A 20,408-nucleotide genomic window follows, 5' to 3' on the forward strand; every position below is an offset into this window, starting at 1 on the left:
AACTCTTACCAGCCATACTATTATTCCCAGACTTGACTTGCTTTCGTTGTCTAAGTTGTTTTTCATCAAATTTGTGCACATTGCAACATGTTTTGAAAGGTTAATTTGTATAGTTGCAGGTTGTCTTCAAATTTTGTTGACCGTGGAAGGTGTCCTCAAACATATTTTGTGTGAAAACACAACCTTTCACACCTTTCCCTAGTCACTATTAATCCGGTATACTCCTTTGCACTTTAGTTTGCGCACGATTTTTAAATATAAGGAGGTGCTAATGAATTCCATTAGGGTTTCATACCCTAACTTTGTCACATTTTGAATTTAATTGTTAAAATCTACCAAGAGTAGATTATTTTCCTGATTTTCATACCCTAATAAGTTTAAATCTTTAAGAAGTCAGAAATTTTGTCAAGAATACTATATTTTCCTAAGTTCTAACTTCAAGCTTCGTACAGGGGCGATGTCAAAGTCCGGACTCAAGGAAAGGAAAGAACATCAGAAGATACTCGAGACTGGATTCTATCCTGAATCCAAGATGTCATCCATATGGAAGGAGATCACAAACACGAACATGCATTTCCTGAACATGACCCAGATGCGACAGCGAATGTTTGGAATTGGAAGCCAAATTCCTTCTCTAGCCTATGCGAACTTTATGAAGAGTGGCATTTATCAGGCCACTGGGTTTCCACAATCCATACAGTGCAACGAGCTTATCCTGGAGTGTGCACGATGTTATAATCCTCGCACCCGAATGATCAAGACTCCTAAGGGTGCCACCATTGTCTATCTTGCTGAGGTGTTTGGAATCCCACGTGGAACAGACATGAAGAATATAAGTAAAGATGAATATGAAGATCGATATAATAAAAAGATGCATGCATGTAAGACCATAGTGAATAAGGAGTGGATAATCGAGCCAAGACCTCACCATTCCAAGACTCCCAAGACACTCGTGCATAGATTTCAAAAAGGAATATAGTAATTTAGCATTCCTGCTTAACCGAGTGATGTGGATGCCATAGGGTGCAATATACGATGGATGAATGTTCTATTTCATCCAAGATTCTCTAAAAGGAACATTAATAAATTGGTCTAGAATCATAAGTGACAATCTGGACTTTCAGCTGAGGAATGTGGAGTGATACAAGTCATTCGTCGTGACTTCCTACTTGGTGTACCTGCTTGCGCGGTTTGTTACATACAAAGGATTGATATGTACAGATGAAGTCAAGAATGGACAAGGACAATTCAGGAGCTATGAGTGATATCCATAGCTGAACATGTATAAAATTGAAGATTATAAGAGAGTGAATGATGCACTCACAATGTACATCACATGGATGTTGCAAGGCGGAATCCACAAGAGGTTGTCCAAGGAGGCAACGGAGCTGATAGAGAAATATGGATTGTGGTATATTCAATTTCCCACTTTCACGTACCTTAGGATTCATGAGTTTCAATCCAAACCCTACAGGCTTCCTAGGTATCCTTCTGACAAAATGATCTTGTTGGAAGTGGTGAGACAGCTTCTAGAGTTTGATTCCTTTCAAAAAGAGAAGACGGGACAGGCATGACATTCCCTATTTCAGTTGGGAAAACGTTGGAGGTTTGTCAATCCGCCTTGGCCGCCAGCACTGCGAGTGAGGAGCTTGCATTCTATCGATTTGCAACCTATAAAAAAAAAAAAAGATTTGATCCAGATAATAAAGTTGGAAGGATCAGAGAAGAGAAGTTCATCCAAAAGGTAGACATAGAAGATTATTGGGCCAACCTGATGGACGAGCAAGCAGTAAAGAGACGAATGTGGTCCAGAATGTCAGTGGATTTCATGAGGAAGTGTGGACTTTTCCTCATTTCTGATCAAATGTTAGATGACAGAGATCATGCGCATCCACAGCATGAAAATAAAATGAAGGCGGCGATCTTATTGCCTAATTGGTCAGAATTAGAAGAAATTGATTTGAGTATATTGATGACAGAGATCTTGAGTTTCTCGCATGGGTGGGCATTCAAATGAATAAGCTAGTTGATATGGGTGTCTCCTTCACTTATTAGTGATGTCAGGATTCATGCAAACGAAGAGAGTCATACTACCAAGAGAAGGAGAAACACACCCGGAGGAGTCAAGGCTAGAGGGAAGAAGATTGAGGAAGTCAAGAAGAAGAAACAAAAGACTACCATTCCTTCACCCCCTCTCAATGTTTAATCAATCGAGGAAGTTGAAATGACAGAACAAAACAAAGAGACCCAACAATGCTCCGACACAATGATACTACCAGAGAATATTCAGGAATTACATGCCACAACGACATCTGCTCAACCAAATGAGAATGATGATCAGTCGGGAACCAATACCGTCCTTTTGGAGGTTAGCTTGGGAAATGATATATATGATTTGACCAGTGATAATCCTGATGATGATGATGATGTTATCTCGGCATTGAGAGGACTTGATCGAGAGATGTGTCTCGATAATGGTATGGAGATGGCCGCTATTCCTGATTGGCTGATGAAGAGTATGGAGAAAAGTAAAAAAATGATAGAGGTACGGCCAATTGATCACATTGATGACTACTTAGCTAGGAGCAATAAAGAGCCAGAACCTAAAAGAGCTGAGATTTTGTTACACATAGCTAGAGATGAGACAAGAATGCGGATTGCGCGGGTGGCTATTCCTATTGGAGGTGTGACGGCAAACATTGCCACTCCCATGGATTTCCAGATTACTTCACTTGCCCTTGGTCGTACTACAAGAGAGCAGGAATTCCAGGAGATTGATGATAACCTTAAGGCAATCAGTGCAAGATTAGATAAAGTGATTGAAGAGAAGGAGAAGTACAAAGAAAAGAATATCAAACTTAGAGAGTACATTGCAGGGATAAGGCGTGAGAACCCCACCCTTATTTCCCCTATTGCAATTGATCGTGGACTACATTCACACTACAAGGCAGCGAGAGATACACTCTCAAAGGTGGATAAACAGATTGAAAGTGCAAAGGAATAGGCGGATGATTTCCTTACTCAATTTGTTCAGGTATATGATAGGACAACAGGACTCACGTTTAGAATCCAGTATTTGGAGGGAGTTTGGGTAGAATTCAAGCCTATCCAGGAGAAGACTTTTCCACGCCTCAGAGCTTTGAAGAAGATCCTGAAGTCCACATTGATCAGGGAGAATATTGTGCACAATGGAGACGGATATAATTTCCATAGCTGGTATTATTCATTAGCCATGAAGAAATCAACTTATGATGAGAGTTGTACAGAGATGGAATGATCAATTCATGAAATTCAGTTGAAGATTCTTGCCTCAATTGAGGAGTTATTGGGTGTTGATGTTAATGATGCTAGTGGATTACACTTAGCCGAATTAAGAGACAAGATGAAACTTATGTATTTTTGCAAGATGGACTCTTTGAAAAAGAGTCGAATAGATGATTTGGTCTCTTTGTTAATTCATGTTCATAGTTCGCAGAAGCTCATACTAGATTGGGAGAACACTTTGGATGCTTGCTCGGATGCATTAGATGTGATTGATTTACAATAGGATATTGTACCCAGCATTTCCATGGAGGAGTTAGGTTTTGTATTGGCTAGATTCTTGGAGTACACTAGGAGAGAGAGATGCAGAGAGAAATCTTCTAGAAGATTCCCTATTTCATGACTAGGTATCTTTTTATTGGGTCATATGTTGGTGGCACCATTTTTCATGTAAACCCTAATAAGGGCAATTATAGGCTTTTGTTGGCATGATCTTGGCCCTTCATTTAGTTTTAATCTTGGCCATCCATTTTGTATGAGACTCTATATATACCCCATTATCTCTCATTTGTAAGAGAGTTTTTGTAGAATTGTTGATATATGTTGCAGCTATTTGAATCTAAATCATTGTTCAATTGTTGGTGATTTTGCTCTTCAAATGTTGTTTTGCATTCTTGGTTCTCAATTCCTCCAAGTTAATTAGAATTTGTTTTCCATGTTTGTTAGATTGAGTGAAAGATTTGTTGAGGATATTTGTGTGGAATCATTAATCCATACCACTAGCCTCTTGTCGTTGGTAAGTGTGCCTTATGTGGTCAACTGGAAATTTGAGTAAGCTTAACTAATTATTCTACATCCCTTGACAAGCATCAACTTGGATGGTGTCAGTGTGTGGTGGTGATAATTTGAAAATCAATATGTATACCTTAGATGATTGCACTGAGCTTGTGTCAAAACCTATTTGTGAGACCTAGCCTAGTTCAATTCCACTAAATTTATTCATCATTTCCAACATTTCTAGGCATAGAATAGATTTCATGAACCCTATTCCTTTTGCCACTTTTTTTTTAATAATTTTTGAAAGAACTAAATCCAGAGCTACATCGCTAAATCCTAAGTTGTCAACACACCTATTCTGCATATTTCATGATCAAAGAAAATAATTCGAACATTTGTGTAAGTCCCCAAGTGAACACAGCAATTCACATCAACCATTGAGTTACACTCATCAAGACCTGACATGTAGAAACCTTGGAATCATTTTAGTTTATCTTCGCATCTGAGGTGATTTTGTTCAAGAGGGAAAATTACCTTTGGTATTTTATTCTGAAATGTTATGTGCATAAAACACACATCAACAACTAATGGACAACATTTGGCTCAATGGAAAGAAACACTTTCCTTTGTCTAAGAATGTTTGGAAGTTTTTGAATTCGTGATTCTGGGACATTTAGCCCCAACAAGGGTTTCCATTTCCAATTACTAATGTGATTCTCCTTGCTATAAGAGAGGTAGTCCCTAACATGACAACACTATAGATGTTTTCGAGTCTCTCAGACATCTTATAATTCTTGAGAATCAGCTAGAGCAAGAGCCATATCATCTTTAACATCCCATGTACAGTGTTCTACAATTATGTATCTACAATCCACTAAGAAATTTCATATGGTCAAGCCCCTAGATGGGTTAGCAATGGTCAAAATTCTACAATTTCTTGATTTTCAAAAATATTAATTATTTTGATAATATTATCAGACATTATTATTTTATATTTATTATTTCAAAGCAAAATAGAAAAAATTAAAGTTAATCTTTGATATTTAAGTAAATATCAAATATTTAATCACAAATTAGCCTAGATTAAATGGGAAATGACAAATTAGATCATTGCACTAGTTATTTTGTGGAATTCAATATACAGTAGATGGTACACATACACATTAAGGTATAGTTGAGTCTTAAAATGATCATATAACTACAAAGATACAAAATATTTGGGAAGGCATGATGCCAACAATATGAAGATATATATTAAGTACGAAAAAATAAGCAATATAAAGGGCATGCTATAGAATTATAATATAGTAATGAAGGCTAAAAAAATGAATCTACAAGTTAAGTAGGTTAATGTTAAAATTTGCAAAATTGCCTAGGTCTAGTACATCCTTGTTGCTTTAGCACTATCTCATCATTGATTAATGATCTAACAAGTCTTCAAAAAGCCCCATTGATAAAAAAACATGTGCTTGGTGTGATGATTAATCCCCCCTTATTGATCATATATTTATTTTTTTAATTTAAGGTCGTTAACTCTAGTTACTAGCCTCTATCCATTTTGGAGCTTCCCTCTACTTATGTGTTTTCCCTTTGTTCAGTAGAACCCCATGATTCCACATTTTCTCCAAGTCATTCACATATTTTAGGCTTTTGGACTTCTTGTTCGCTAAGCATCTTGCCATTAAGTTCCTCACTTTCCTAATTCCCTACGCCTTTGTGACTTCTTTATCCTTTGCAGGCTTGCGAGCATATCCTCAACATAAATAAATTGAGGAAGACGTAAATCATTTCATGAAAGACAAAGCACCAATATCTCTGATGTCATCTATAAGGTGCAGGGTGCAGGGTGCAGGAAAGTTGAGAACAACAAAAATATAATTGGTTCAACCCCTGCAAAACTCATTATTGATTGAAAGATATGATGAGACTGGTTCAGCCCTCATCACAGATTGAGAGCTGTAAAACCGGTGTTGGAAATAAGCCATTGCACTCAACAATCTGATGAACAAAAAATATCCATTTCCTGCATTATAGAGATTTCAATGCTTTGATAGAATGCAAAAGGGGGACTGCAGGATAAATTTATCGGTGCCAAATGAATTCTATTTTTCATTTGCTAATATTATAAGCTATCAGACAGAGAACGTAGGTATGCCCTTCAACATCAACGCCAGTGAAATGAATTCTTTGATTAGATGCATGAAGGGAACAACACGATCAACTCAATTGTGCCAGAAATGACATTGATCAAAATATGCAAAATACTGGCATTGCACACTTGGATAAGTGATTGCTGAAGTTCTTTGCATCAATGTGTGTATCATTCAAATTTCGTCAATGCTTCACCAAGATGTTTTTCTTTATTTGCTTTAATGGGGAGACATAGCCCTTAAAATGCACCAAGATATTAATACCCTTCATACATTATTAATGATTAATGCATTGTAATAGACGTTTGGTGCATCCTAATGACTGTATAGCCATTTCCTACTATTTCTACAAATGTTCCTCTCATTAGATCCTCCTCATTGTTAGGTTGGGCCAAGCCATAAAATCCCATCCTACACTATGCTACACATACCCAACCAAAAATGGGGTCGTCCCCTGTTGGAAACGTCTCGAGAACGCAAGGACAAGTCACAAATGTCTCCTGCCGTCCCCAGAAAAACAGTTTTTCCCGATAATGTCTCATGCAAGTTTTGCAACATACTAGAAATGACAGGGTACAACTAGTCATCCCCAAGATGGTTCCTAAGGACATCTAGCCGTCCCCTATGGTCCAACGAACAAACACATAAAAAAAATTTTAAAATAACAAACAAAAATGAAAAGAAAAAAAATAGTGAATGTTGTTTATGATAAACATTGTTTGAATTTGGTAATAAATATATAGCATGATCTATATGATTAAGATGAGAGACAAATAATATGTTGCCAAAAATCAAACTCATAGTTGTGTATATAATTAGACCAAATTTATTTTAAAATCATGTAGAAGAGTGGTGCTCTGTTTAACTTTTAATCTACTAAACTTCCGTGGAATATGCCACAGTTGAAACTAGATCTATTCAAACTTGGAGGCTATTGTGTATCTATATACTTTTATTTCTAAAATTTCAATTGATATTCAAAATTCTAAAATCTAAGCTGTAAAATTTCCTTTGGAGGTTGAACTAAATGATCATGTCATCTATAAATATAGATCTATAACCTAAGACCTGCTATCTATAACCTAAGATCAAAGCAGGTTCAAATTTAAGACTTATGTTTCTTGTCTTTTGTAGTGAAAACTTGCATCCTTTAGGCATTTTGTTGTAGTTTTTATATAATATACAAGCACATTGTCAATAAAACTTAATTTATTTTTCACTTTTTATGAAACGAAAATTTCAATTGAACTCCAATATTGTGTTCAAGTTCTACTATGTATATGGTGATTACCTCGTCAATGCTATCATATGCATATTTGGAGTTTTCTGTACTTTTTAAAATTTTCCTTTATTTTAATAGTAGTCTCCAAAAAATGGCTCCCTCCCATCCTCGTCTCCAAAATGTGTGTCCCTCCATTCCTGCCATCCCTGTCCCAAAAAACTTCGGGTAACTTTTAGCTAGCAACTATTCGAAAATCAATGATTCATAATTAAAGTTTAAAAATAAATAGTTAAGCATTAAATCTTTTTTAAAATCCTCAAAAGAGTTATAGAAATTTTTTAGAAGGCATGAAGAAACTTAGAAAAATATTAAAATCCTCTTTAAGGAGGCACTTTACACATTCTAGCAAATAATAAAAATGTGCATTTTGTCAATGGGCCCTTAGTTTATCGGTAAAGTTGAAAGGTTCTTAATGATCCCACCAAGGATCAAGTCTTGCTCAGTGCACAGCTCTTATATCATAAGGGATGAGGCTCAGATCGTGCCCGAGTGAATTTGGCAGAATGGATTTCCCTCAGTCGTTGGCTCTTAGCTGAAGAAGATGAATGATCTCCATCAAAAAAAACAAAATGTGTTCTTATAAATCAAAGAAAATAAATTAAATTATTTTTAAACGAATATTTTTTAACCTTTAACGAATTAGGCAAACCCCCTTATAATCCCTACCAATTGATTAGCTAGTACCAATTAATTAACTACTAACCAAATAAATCATACCTACAGTATCATTAACACCATAACCCTCCAAAATTTTGAACTTAATTATACCCTGACAAGCACTCAATCCCCCAATGAATCCAATGTATACTTCAATATTTACTTTTGGAATCACTCCTTGATAATTTATAAATTTTTAATATTGTACATATCATTCTGTGCACCCAAAAAACCCTTCCCATAATGTTTGTTACAAGTTACGAGTCATGTTATCCCCTGGAAGGCTTGCATTCAAGCCCACAAGCTTGAGGTGATACAGCTTAATGGTAAAACAAAAAGCCAGTCACTCGATAAATTATTAATCGAATCCATGTACCCTTCAGCAAAGTTAATCATTGACAAATCTCAACGTCAAGACATCTGTCCTCTAGAAGAATATTTTCAAAGTTCTATGCCACTACAGATATTGATAAGAATGTTTTCAAAGTTCTAGGCCACTACAGATATTGATAAGAATGTTTTCAAAGTTCTATGCCACTACAGCAATATATTACACTTCCAATCTAAGAATCAAGAGACCTTGCCCTTATAATAGTAAAAGAGCTAATCCAACAGATCCCTAACATTAAGAGTATTTAGAAATTTAAAATCACTATAAAACAATTACAGTAGTATGAAATTTGACTGAGCTTACCCAAACAAATTATTTGCACCAAACAAGATCTTTATCCAAATCGGTAATTAAACAAAGTCATGGCATGCATCACAAGTACTTGCGTAAAAACAGGGGAACACACTTCATTACTGAAGACTTGACACTTTCAATCACACCAAAAGCTAGGCATGTTTAGACCTAAAAGATAACTAATATCCACAAATCAGCTTTAGCAAGGTTTCTTCATAGAATATCTTATGGATTTAACAGCTAAAAACCACTCACTAAAGTATCTCCATTATAGACCGAGATCACACTAGAAAATACACTTGGGATCAATGGTCGCAATCCATCCTATTACTTAACCAGTGGGCTCAACTTTCAGACTGTAAATCTCACGTGCTAAGACCAACTCGCTCACGCCTAGGTAGAGAGCATAAGTGGCTATGTAGCCATATATTTCACCAGAAATATATCTATAAAGAAGTGCATCCGAAGATGTGCCTCTTATATGTCTGACTATTTTATGGCAGCATAGCCAGTTCCAAATACTATTGGTTTTTCTCAAATTTCAGGAACTCAAACCCAACAAAATAAAGCCATTGTACCCCCATGATTACATCAGCCATTTTCAAATTTTGTTCATATATGCCGAACTCCAATTTAAGTGCCCTTATTGTTTCTTTGCAGCCTATTACATTGTAGCTGTGCTAGCTGCCAATCGTTCTTTGAAATTTGGAGCTGGCCCCACTTTATAGACCAATATGCAGTACCTTGCCTTAAAACAATGACATTTATCCACATTGATCAATGCCACCCGACTCTTCCTTTGACCTTGCATTTTATCTTCGATACCATTGTACAACCTAGACAGTTCCCATCTACTCCACTTACAATATATGTGTAGAGCCTAAGTGAGATAGATGTGAACAGTTAAGTTGTAGTTTAAGTATTGAAGAAGATATGATTTTTCAAGAGTGTGATATAAACATATGTAAGCTTGAATGAAGTAGGTTTGAGTGATCTTTGTTTTATTATAATGTTATATTGTAACATAATCAAGTTCTCCTATGTAACACTACATTAGGTTCAAGGCAGCCCTAGGTTTGTGCAGGGTTTTGAGATGACCCAACGGGGAACTTGGGGTGCTCAGGCAAGCCATACATAGGTGAGCCAACAAGGAAATTGTATTAAAATAAAATCTCAATATTTTTTGCATTATTTTTAAATATAAAAACATAAATTTAAACATAATCTGACCTAAATTGGAAGGGCCTGAGTTGCTGAGTGATATTGGCCTGTTGAGGAGATTAAAGGTGCAGTCCTCTTCCATCTTCAGATAGCGCCTTTCAACACTATATCTGGTGGAATCATCCCATGTAAGCATTGAATATTGATTACCATCTAACTGCTGTTCAAATCAGCAAAAAAGAAGAAGAACCGGGCATTATTCTTGCATCAACCCCTTTGCTGTCCATGTTGCACTGTTTAAAGGTGTACTCTGAATATTAATCTTCCTTTATTTGTATTGAGACGGCTGATTGGAATCTTATTACCAGTCTCAGTTGAATCTTCCAAAATATATATCATTAGATGGTTTGCAACTGTTAATAGTATTCTTGGCATCTATCTCTGTTTATAAATGTTAATGAAAACAACAAACTGCAATTTATCAAACACAAACATCATGAAATTACCCCTACAGAAGTTCTGAGCTCAACATACCAGCAAAATATATTACTATCCAAGGGAAAAAAGTGAGCAGGGATTTTACAAAGCAATAACATCCAAGAATATATGCATCTGGGTTCATAACCAAAATAGATATTCCTTTTACCATGAAAGTCTTACAAATCTACAATATAAAAGTGTTCATCAAAGCACAGTAACCACTTCTATTGATGTCCACAGCAATGCTAATACCAATTTAAATATACTAACCTTTTGAAATCACCCTCAAAAATAAAAACTCATAGCTTTTTATAACACCACAAGGTTTGCCAAAGATGGCTTCATATACTGGAAAACCTTAATGGGTACACTATTTAACCTTAATGGGTACACTATTTAATCAAGATGAATTGAATACAATTTGAAACAAAGTCCATTAAAGGTACCTCCTATTACCAAGCTAAAACAAAATTCAAGATGATATTATATTTTCAAAAATCAGCCTGGCAGGGCCCGTTCATGAGCTTTGTAGGGTTAATCCGAGTGATGTCCTAAGAGGTACAGTGAAATGGGAAGCACCTCAACAAGGATGGTACAAAGCGAACTTTGATGGAGCATCAAAAGGTAACTCTGGAATCTCAGGGGCAGGTTTTGTTATCAGAGATTGGTTGGGAAACACCTTGGTGATAGGACCCCAAAAATTATCAGAAGGAACAAATAATGTGGCTGAGGCCAAAGGGGCTCTATTGGCCATTCGATGGGGGATCAAAATGGGGTTACAAAACCTATATTTAGAAGGGGGCTCTGAAATAATTACCAATGCAATTGTTAAAGGTGAAGCCCAAGCCTGGCATTTTTATTAATTTATTTGCAGTATTAAAAAATTATTTAAATTTTTTCAAAAATTACACCATCTCAGATGTGCGAAGGGGTAATGAAGTGGCTGATGTACTGTCCAAGTGGGCGGTACCATTTGTGGAAGTGGATGAAACAAATGTGAAAGATTTCAGAGATCTGTCGGAGGATGACGTGGGCGGCCTTGAACAGATTGGCATTTAAAAGCATTTATTTGGTATGGCCGAGAATGTTGTGATGTGACAGGGCTTTACTTATAGGTGTTTGGGCCTAGTTTTGGATGTATCTGAAGACAGTGGTTGCTGAGGTGTTGATAAGGATAGAAGCAACGTTTACCTGTACACTTAAAGACAACAATTGGCGTTTGTTGGAGATGTTACCGCAAAGCGTATTAAATGTATTTTTGGTGATGAAGCCTTTGTGCAAATTATGGAGACATTGCTGGGTGAATGCTTCCTGAAAACCATGCACAAGTACAGAACGAATGTGGATGTAGTATCAATGGTGATGGCCTGGGGTTTGGAGTTGGGGGAGCAGCAACATGTCTTGGTATAGGTGTTGAGGAGGTGTGTTGAGGACGATTGGCTCTGTGGACTAATGGAGTTGCTTGAAATGGCAATGCCTGGAGCGAGGTTTGATGCCGGTGATGGTTTGGATATTGATGGATTTCACGAATTGAGGGAGCTGGTGCCCTTTATTTGATGGCCCTTTGGAATTGATCGAGATGAACGTCGAGCGGAAGTGGCCATCGACTAGGATTCGCTCGAACTTTATTTGAAGGGAAAAGAGGTGGAGTCTCCAAGTTCTAAAGCTGCTGGGCCTATTGTGAAGGAAGAAAAGGAGAAGGGCAAGAGAAAAACAGTTGGTGTGCAGAAGTTGAAGCAGAAAAAACGACTGGTGGTGTGTGTTGGAGATGCAGTGGGAGAAGTGGAGATGATCAAAACTGGTGAAGGTTCGAGAAGCAGAGACGATCAAAACTAGTGAAGGTTTGAGTGGCCAAACTCATAGCGTGCCCTAGTACTAGGGCTTTTCAGCTTCTCTATTTGAATTATATTTTTGTTGATTGTTCAACAATGATGACATCTATAATAAGCTCGGCCACTATGTATACTCAAAAAAAATGTTATATTGTAAGTTCATGATGTTTTTATAGTGATTTTAGAAGTTTGGGTCTTGAGTAGAATTGATATTTGTAGTCTGTCTGAAGGTTTGGGGGCACATTTTTGGGTGAACTGCTGTATGTAGCCCTTTGACAGGTGATATTGGTGGCTATTTTGAATCAAGCCAACTAGTTTTTGGAATAGTATTTGGTGTTTGGAGGGGGGAGTGTCTGATAGGGGGTTGTTGATGGTGTCCACCTGTATGGTTCAGGCATTTTGAAACTCTCGAAAACAATTATGTATTTACAATCCTTTTTTATTAATAAAATATATCTATTACCCACCAAAAAAAAAAAAAAAATCAGCCAGGCTGATTCATCAAAAAGAATTGACATTCAAACAGCCAACTGAACCTTGTAAGTTAGTTTCACCTCTTTTGTTTCCCTGATATATGTACAACAAATAAGTTCAATAAAAAAAACACAAGATTTGTATATACATGAAAAGGCATTCAGGAAAACAAATGAAATGACGAAATATTCAGAGAGCCAAGAAAGTCATGAGTCATCCATGCTGGCTTATTTCATCCTCTAGTCACATACCCTTCTCTACGCCCTTAAACAATTTCTTACTCATTTTCACTCACAAGATTTAAGAAGCTAATTATTTCAGCCATTCTCAACCTCTTAACCAGGGCAGGAATCTCTGCTTCAAATAATGCCGATGGAAGGAAAAATAGACTGCCCCTCAACCAAAATCCCTAATTCACCATGGATCAAACAACTAGCCCCAGCCCTACCCATGTTACCATGTGAGGTGTGAATAGAAATTGACTATACAAACCCATCAGCTGATGGAGACCAGTAAGCTTCCTATCGAGGGTCAATCAGATTTGATGAAAGTCATATTTGTCACTATGAATGTGAGGCCAGTTGTTCAGAACGTTAACTCCCAATCCAAAGACGCTTTGACTTTACCAATTCCCTTTTGATTAACTCACATAACTGTCAACGTGCATGTCAACCTCCAGAAGCATGGCCTGAACTCCTTCATGGCCATGTGCACTGCAATATTTAGACCAGTCGGACATTAACTTGCCATCCTGTTCAAATTAAGTTTATTTAAAAACCCCTCCAGCTCATGGATGCTCTGCTCTACAACCCCTTTGCTGGAGCATACTGGCTCAGATCTGTATCTTGATGAAGTTGTGCCAGTTTTCTAATGAGATGATCTGTTGAACAGAGTTTTTCCTATGCTATTATTCAAAGGCCTAAACAGACAGCATACCAGGATCTACCCCACAACTACATTCATGACCTGACCCAATTTAGTTGTCAATCTCATCAATTGATTTTCAGAATGGTACAGACAAGATTTATCTGTAGAACCTATGACTAAGTTCATTTTACTTGTCGTCCTACTAATTTCAACTGTTGATTGTCCACTGTGGATGTGCCCAAAGGAAAGCATTTCACATAGTTAGAACTTCGAACACTTGTCAGCATAAAAAACAATTACTTTGTACATCAAAGAGAATGCACCTAAGAGCATTCCGATATAAACTCCTATGTTGCCAGTTTGTCCCCTTCAGACCCCAAATCCTGGACTGGTTGAAACCTGGTCTGGATACTAAGTCAAATCAGGCAGGGTTCTGTCAGGTTTTTAGTTTTTACTGTGGGTTAATCCTGCACAAACCCAACAAGAGTCCAAATGAAACCAGGGCAGATCTGCTCACAAAAATGTGAATTTATTTTAGTTATTTTTATTTTTTAAACAACTTGGAAGCTCACTTTAACGATGGCTTTCATGAATTCACTGTACATCTGCTTTGCCCACAGATAAACTATGTTAGAGATGGAGACAAATGATTATGGTCGTGAGAGATAAAATGTGCGACAGGAGTCTTTCATTATTATGATATCATAATTTGACTTCCTGTGGAAAATATCTCCTACTTATCAGGAGTCTTTAATTTCAGCAGGAGACAAATGTTTTTGATTAAGGTCCAATGGGTTTTTGACAAGGGCCCAAACCCTTTATACAATAGAACGTCACATTGCCTACACAAAAAGTTTGCATATGGGACAAAATTAATTAACTGCAAAAAAAAAAAACTGCTACACAATCTAATCCAGAAAGTTTAAGATTATACATTATGGATTGTGGAAATCTGATATCATTAATACAACTGCAGCCAAGCTGCCAATCAAGATATAGCACAACTGCAACCATGTTGCCAAGCACAAAACAGTACACAAGCATCCCACCTAGGCAAAGCCAAACCCTACCCTATTCAAGCTCACACTCTAACTCTGATGTGCAATAGGGAGATAGACTTGGGAAAACCTTTCTTCTGCCTTTGAACAATTATCCAAGAAATAGGTCCTTGGACCTAGGAGAAGGGGGGACACCCCCTCAAAGGCCCCATCGATGGGCGCACTGCAAACAAAGGAATGTCTTGCAAGAAATGCCAACCAACAATCATCTCAAGAGCGAACAAGGGCTACATCAAAACCAAGGGTACGACAAAAACATTGGAAACAAGAAGCTAAGCAACCAAACGGGCTAGGCAGCACTCGCTAATCGAAGTCATAGGAGTGGGACTCTCCTGAGGTGCACCAACCACATGCGAAACCCCCTTGAGAGCATGACTCACCGTAGGGGGAGCAGTAAGAGAAGATCCAAAATCCAAAAAAAGACTCATCATCCTAAGTGGATCAATCGACTAGAGAGTCGAGCATTAGCAGTCACATGATTGTTGTGGGATTCCTCCACCACGTAGTTGCATCCTTTCATCAAAAGATGGACAATTTGAAGCTAAGTGGCCTATGGAACAACATCATCTACATCTAAGCGGGAGACACTTCCTGTCAAGCGGTTGAGTCCAAGACCTATCCCCCATCATTAAAACAATATTCCTATGAAAAGCCTTGGAGATGTCAATGTCGACTAGAAAACAAGTATACGTAATATGACCCATGAAGTTGCAAAGACAATCTTCAGGAAGTGACCAATTGCATTGTCAAAAGCTTCATAGTAGAATTCTTGCCAAAAGTGGAGAGGAAATTTCAATAGCATAACCCAAAGTGGTTTAATATTGAGAGAGATTCAAAGAGGGGATTAAAGGAGACGGACCACCAAAAGGGTGTACACTCCACACAACCAATTATTTGTTGTCATCCATTGAGCCCCCATCCTTTGAAGAGGGAAAAGTCGCTATAAGGAAGCCCCTAGAACAAGGAAATAGCTTGATCATACCATCAATGAGAGGCCTCCATGATTCCAAAACCAGATTGTGTAATTCAAGAAGAGAAGATCGCAAATTGTTAAATCTACAAACCAAGCCATGTAAAAGATAAAAATCTTCATTTTTTATCAAATCCTATCTACAAACCCAGGTCTGAAACAGTGTTGGCCCTAGCTATGGCCACAAATGATAGTGGGAAATCCACAACAAAAACCAAATAACTAAGGGGCACAAAATCAAAGTTATTTGGTGATCATGCATCACAACCAAGATAATAGTGCCCCAAAGGATGAGATTGAGAGCTCAAGCCACCAAATAAAGAACCTACAAGATCATGTGAAATAGAAACCCCAACCAAAGAGATACATAAACCACACCAACAACATCACAAGCATTAGCAGAAACCCTAGAGGCAATAAGGAGGAGGAAAAAATATATTTGTGAGTAGAGGTAGGGTTTTGGGAGTGAGCAAGAATGCCATTGATTAGTTAAAAGTTGAAGGTAAATGTTAATGACACAATTTAGTACAATTCATTTCCTTTGCTTGGCAAACGAGTACTTCATCATTTATCACCCAAATTGACTTTTCACATAAGTAGCAAGAGGCTCCAATAACCTTAAAACACTTCTGGAAAAGAATGTTCATTTGAATTATGTCTTCTAAACAAACAATTAAATTGTTAAATGTTAATCAATCAATGAAGTTTAAATATAAAAGTATTAAATGATGGATATGCTTTTTTATTTATTTATTTACTAAAGAAAATACTTGTATGGTTTAAATATAGACACTTCCAGGATATAATGGAAGTTGAATTGTTTGTGTGCACGTGTGTTGTGTTGTGTATTAGTTCATAATTTTTATATGTATTAATGTAGAGCCAAACCCAAAACAAATCTAACCCACAAAAAAATTTAACAAATCCACATACTGAACCCACAAACCCAATACTCAACTAGTAACTTAGATAATCTCTGATATTACAAGAAATAAAGAAAAGGAATATTTTTTTAAGTGAATTTCAAGTGACATACAGAAGCTGCGCAGCAAGAAGTAGAACAGCCCAGGTCAATACGTATGGCTGGAATAATTGTTGATTTTCTATAATGCCAAAAGGTAAATTGGACATGTAACCACACACTCTAAAATGTTGGCAACATGCATTATTAACTCTCAATGTCATTCCTCTGATTAAAAAACTAGAAACCAGGAGCAGTATGCAAGAATTTAAACAAAGCCAACGTCCATCCTGAATTGCAGTTTCTAGCCGCTAACAATACAAATACAAAAAGATCTAATTCCAGCCATCTAAATTCATCAGCAGATAACTCATGAAAACATATCCCAAAGAACATGAAAATTTTTGCTGCCATAAGATGAAAAGGGAGAATTTTATCAATATGATTATAAAATATTAACTAGACTTTTTACATGATAAAATGGATAGAACTCGAGACTAAAAAATTTTCTTGGAGCTTTTTCTCTGTCATTAAACCAAATAAAAATGTATATTCTAATAGTATATTACCAATTTTACAATTACCTAGCTCAACAGAGCTAGAAAGAAATACAAGGTTGAAACTGGCCAATTTTTCTATATATTTGCCATGTGAGAGTGTTGAACTTGCACTCTGTAGAGCATAAAATGCAAAGTACATAGCAAATATTGTTAAAGTGAAAATTGCATGTTACTAATACCGTCTATGCTTTATAATCACGGGATCAATTGTCACTTATCTGAATGTGAATGGTATCAGGAAGGGCAGGGTCATGGATCTTGCTCTACTGCCTCGTCCATCCAGCTAAAATTATTTTTAACAAATGTTGGATCCTTTATCTCGTTCATCTAAATCCAATGCCACATGGACATTCCGCAGTTCATTCCCCCCTCCTAAGTGCTGCCTGGTGATAACTAAGCACTCAGATAGGTATAAACCAAATAAATTCAAAGTTATCTAAAAAACCCAAACTCAGAAAATTATCTCATTAAACTCCTAAACATTGCAAGTAAAAGATGTATAAACCAAAAAATTATCTATTACAGATTTTCTTAAAACATAAACAAAATTAATATAAACCCTAATACCAAAATTTATAAATACGTGGCACACGGAAAGCCCAAAAGACCTTCAATTCATCCTTCTCTTCTTGTTGTTGTTTTTCCGGTTCCCCGAAAACCCTGCTACATCTGCAGCAGAATCCGCAGTGTTCTGCTTCCTCATCCGCTTTGGCCCTCCATGTCCAAATTTAGAATCTTTATATTGTCTATTCTTCACCCCTTTTTTCCCTCCGCCAAACTCCATATTTCTCCCTTTTTTGCCTCCACCAAACGCCATATTATTTCTCCCCTTCCCGCCAGACCGATCGCCAGGCGAAACCCCAGGCCTCATCTTCTTCCCCTTCTGAAACGAACTCTTTCCTTCCTCAAAATCCAGCGGCATTTCATCATCACCGTCCTTAAAACCGCTATTCTGCCTCATTTTCCTCCATTTTTTAACTGACTCGAAATCCTCCTTCTTCTTCTTCGCCCTCTCCTTCAATTTCGCCGCCTGGACGGCCTTAGACAACTTCTTGGCCTCCCTCGACTTTCTCCGCTCCTCCGCCTCCTCTATTTTCTGCTTCTGGAAAAGCAACTTATCCTTCACCTTCAGCATATGATTATCTGTTTTCACCATTTCCGCATAATAATCTTCCGGTCTTAAGAAAGGGATTCCCATGGCCTGTAATTTATTATAGGCTTGGCGGGTGCCCTCCAAAGCCTGCGTGTAAAAGGCCATCTCCCGCGCCAGGTCATCGTTGGCGTCGATTTCTCCCTCCCTTTTGTATTCCACGCAAAGCTTATCGATCCAGTTGACATTGTCGGGCCAACCGATTTCTTCAAGTTTGTCATGGAGACCGACGGTGTTGTACACTGCGTCCTTACGAGGCTCGCTAAGCGGGGCATCTTCTTCTCCTTCTGAATCTTGTGAATCTTCTTCCTCGTCTTCGCTGTAGTTATCATCTTCTTCCACTGCTGCTACTAATTCCTCGTGCTTGGCGGAATTCAATGCCTGCTCTTTGAATATCGCCATGTTTCATTCAATGTGCTTCGCAGGCTGCCAGAGCATAATATAGGGTTTGGGGTTTAGGGTTTAATACTTTATTGCTGGTTTAAGTTTTTGTTGGATTGTTGTTACCGGTGTGGATGATAAAAAATTAGTCTCATGCTATCTTAGAGAAATACCCATATCTAATGAGTTCTATTTTTTAATAGTTTAAATTAGTATAGGTATATTGAATAACTATGTAGAGAAAGTATAACTAGTAATTGTATTTTGGTGTGTAATGGGTATACAACAAAGAATAATTAAAAAAAAAATTGGTCTATTTTTAATATACATTTGTGTAATACATGAAGAGGATTTCTTGATTCAAAATAAAAAAATACACAATCTCAATTGATAGCCCATATAGAAAATGATGTTGTTTATGTCTCAATGGAGAAGTGAAAGATAGGGATCTACAAACATGATTGAAATAAAACTTCTAAATCAAGAAGATAATTAGGCTCCATTACCAAGAGACTCATGTTGTGTTTACAATAGAAAGAGAGGGAGAGATGGGGATACAAAGAGGAAGAGAGAGATAAAGGTAGGGCAATAGAGATAAAGAGGAAGATATAAATATAAATGAAGATTGGGATTGTGAAAGAGAGAGGGAGAAAAAGATAGAGGTAGAGATTAAGATTGAGTGAGAGAGGAAGAGGGAGACAAATAGCTATCTAGAAATAGAAAGAGGCGGAGGGTTGATAAAGATAGAGATAGAGAGATGTAAATGAAATAAAGAGAGATATATTGTAAGATATGTGTGTGTGTGTAGAGAGAGGGAAGGAGCGAGATAAAGAAAAAGAGATAGACAAATAGAGATGTAGAGAGAAGAATAAGGGGAGATAGAGATTGAGAGAGAAAGAGAGGGAGGGAGAAGTAAAGTGAAAAAGATGGAGATATATAGGAAGAAAAAGAATTAGATATAGATATACAAGAAGAAAAAGGGAGAGAGAAAGATCGATATGGGTATAGGGAGGAAGTAAGGAAGGGAGAGATGGGGAAAGATAGAGAGAGGGAGGGAGAGAAAGGGAGAGAGATAGGTAAAGGAGGAAGAAATAAGAAGATAAAATAATTCACGTGGATCCCATCTTGCAAGCTAGTACATTAACTAAAAGTGAACACCTATCATTTTGAATTGGATAAGACATGCATTGTGGATGGGGGACTCTGTGGAGCTCTCAAAATATGCACAAATTAAATAGATAATAACATGGGGATTTTTAATTTCACCATTACATAAATATTGGAAGTGATTTTTAGATTAAATTAGATGGCATAAAATATAGAAGAGTGTTAACATTATATATATATATATATATATATATATATATATATATATATATATATATATATATATATATATATCTGTGTGTGTGTGTGTGTGTGTGAATTGTGATGACTAAATGCTCAAATAATTTTTTATATATATATAAAATATTATATCACAATTTTATTGTAAAAATATCATATCATACTTGTAATTATCCCTACACTAATATATAATAATAAAAATTTTTAAAATATAATAATACATCAAAACACTAATAAAATCTTGCTAAATAAACTATTTTTTTTTTTTTTTTTTTTAAATTTAATGTTTTAAAAGCAACCCAAAATATTGTAGACACCTAAAATTGTCATGTCTAATTAAATAAATATCTTTGTT

General features: G+C 36.7%; 1 protein-coding gene across 3 annotated transcripts; it reads right to left on the reverse strand.

The window, feature by feature from the left end:
* Positions 1-17,113: 17,113 nt before the first annotated feature.
* On the reverse strand, positions 17,114-18,849 carry LOC131064115 (probable rRNA-processing protein EBP2 homolog). 3 transcript variants are annotated; one of them, XM_057998144.2, is made up of 2 exons: positions 17,784-18,849; positions 17,114-17,568 (listed from the first exon to the last, which is right to left on the reverse strand). In XM_057998144.2, exon 1 carries the CDS (start codon positions 18,725-18,727, stop codon positions 17,786-17,788), a length of 942 nt encoding a protein of 313 aa, XP_057854127.2. In that variant the 5' UTR covers positions 18,728-18,849; the 3' UTR covers positions 17,114-17,568; positions 17,784-17,785. The 3 variants fall into 3 exon arrangements, with proteins under 3 accessions (XP_057854127.2, XP_057854126.2, XP_057854124.2); XM_057998143.2 differs by having other exon boundaries at positions 17,114-17,558; positions 17,743-18,849; XM_057998141.2 differs by having other exon boundaries at positions 17,114-17,558; positions 17,784-18,848.
* Positions 18,850-20,408: the final 1,559 nt, after the last annotated feature.

Source organism: Cryptomeria japonica, chromosome 5 (assembly GCF_030272615.1).
Source record: "Cryptomeria japonica chromosome 5, Sugi_1.0, whole genome shotgun sequence".
NCBI classification, from domain to species: Eukaryota; Viridiplantae; Streptophyta; class Pinopsida; order Cupressales; family Cupressaceae; genus Cryptomeria; species Cryptomeria japonica.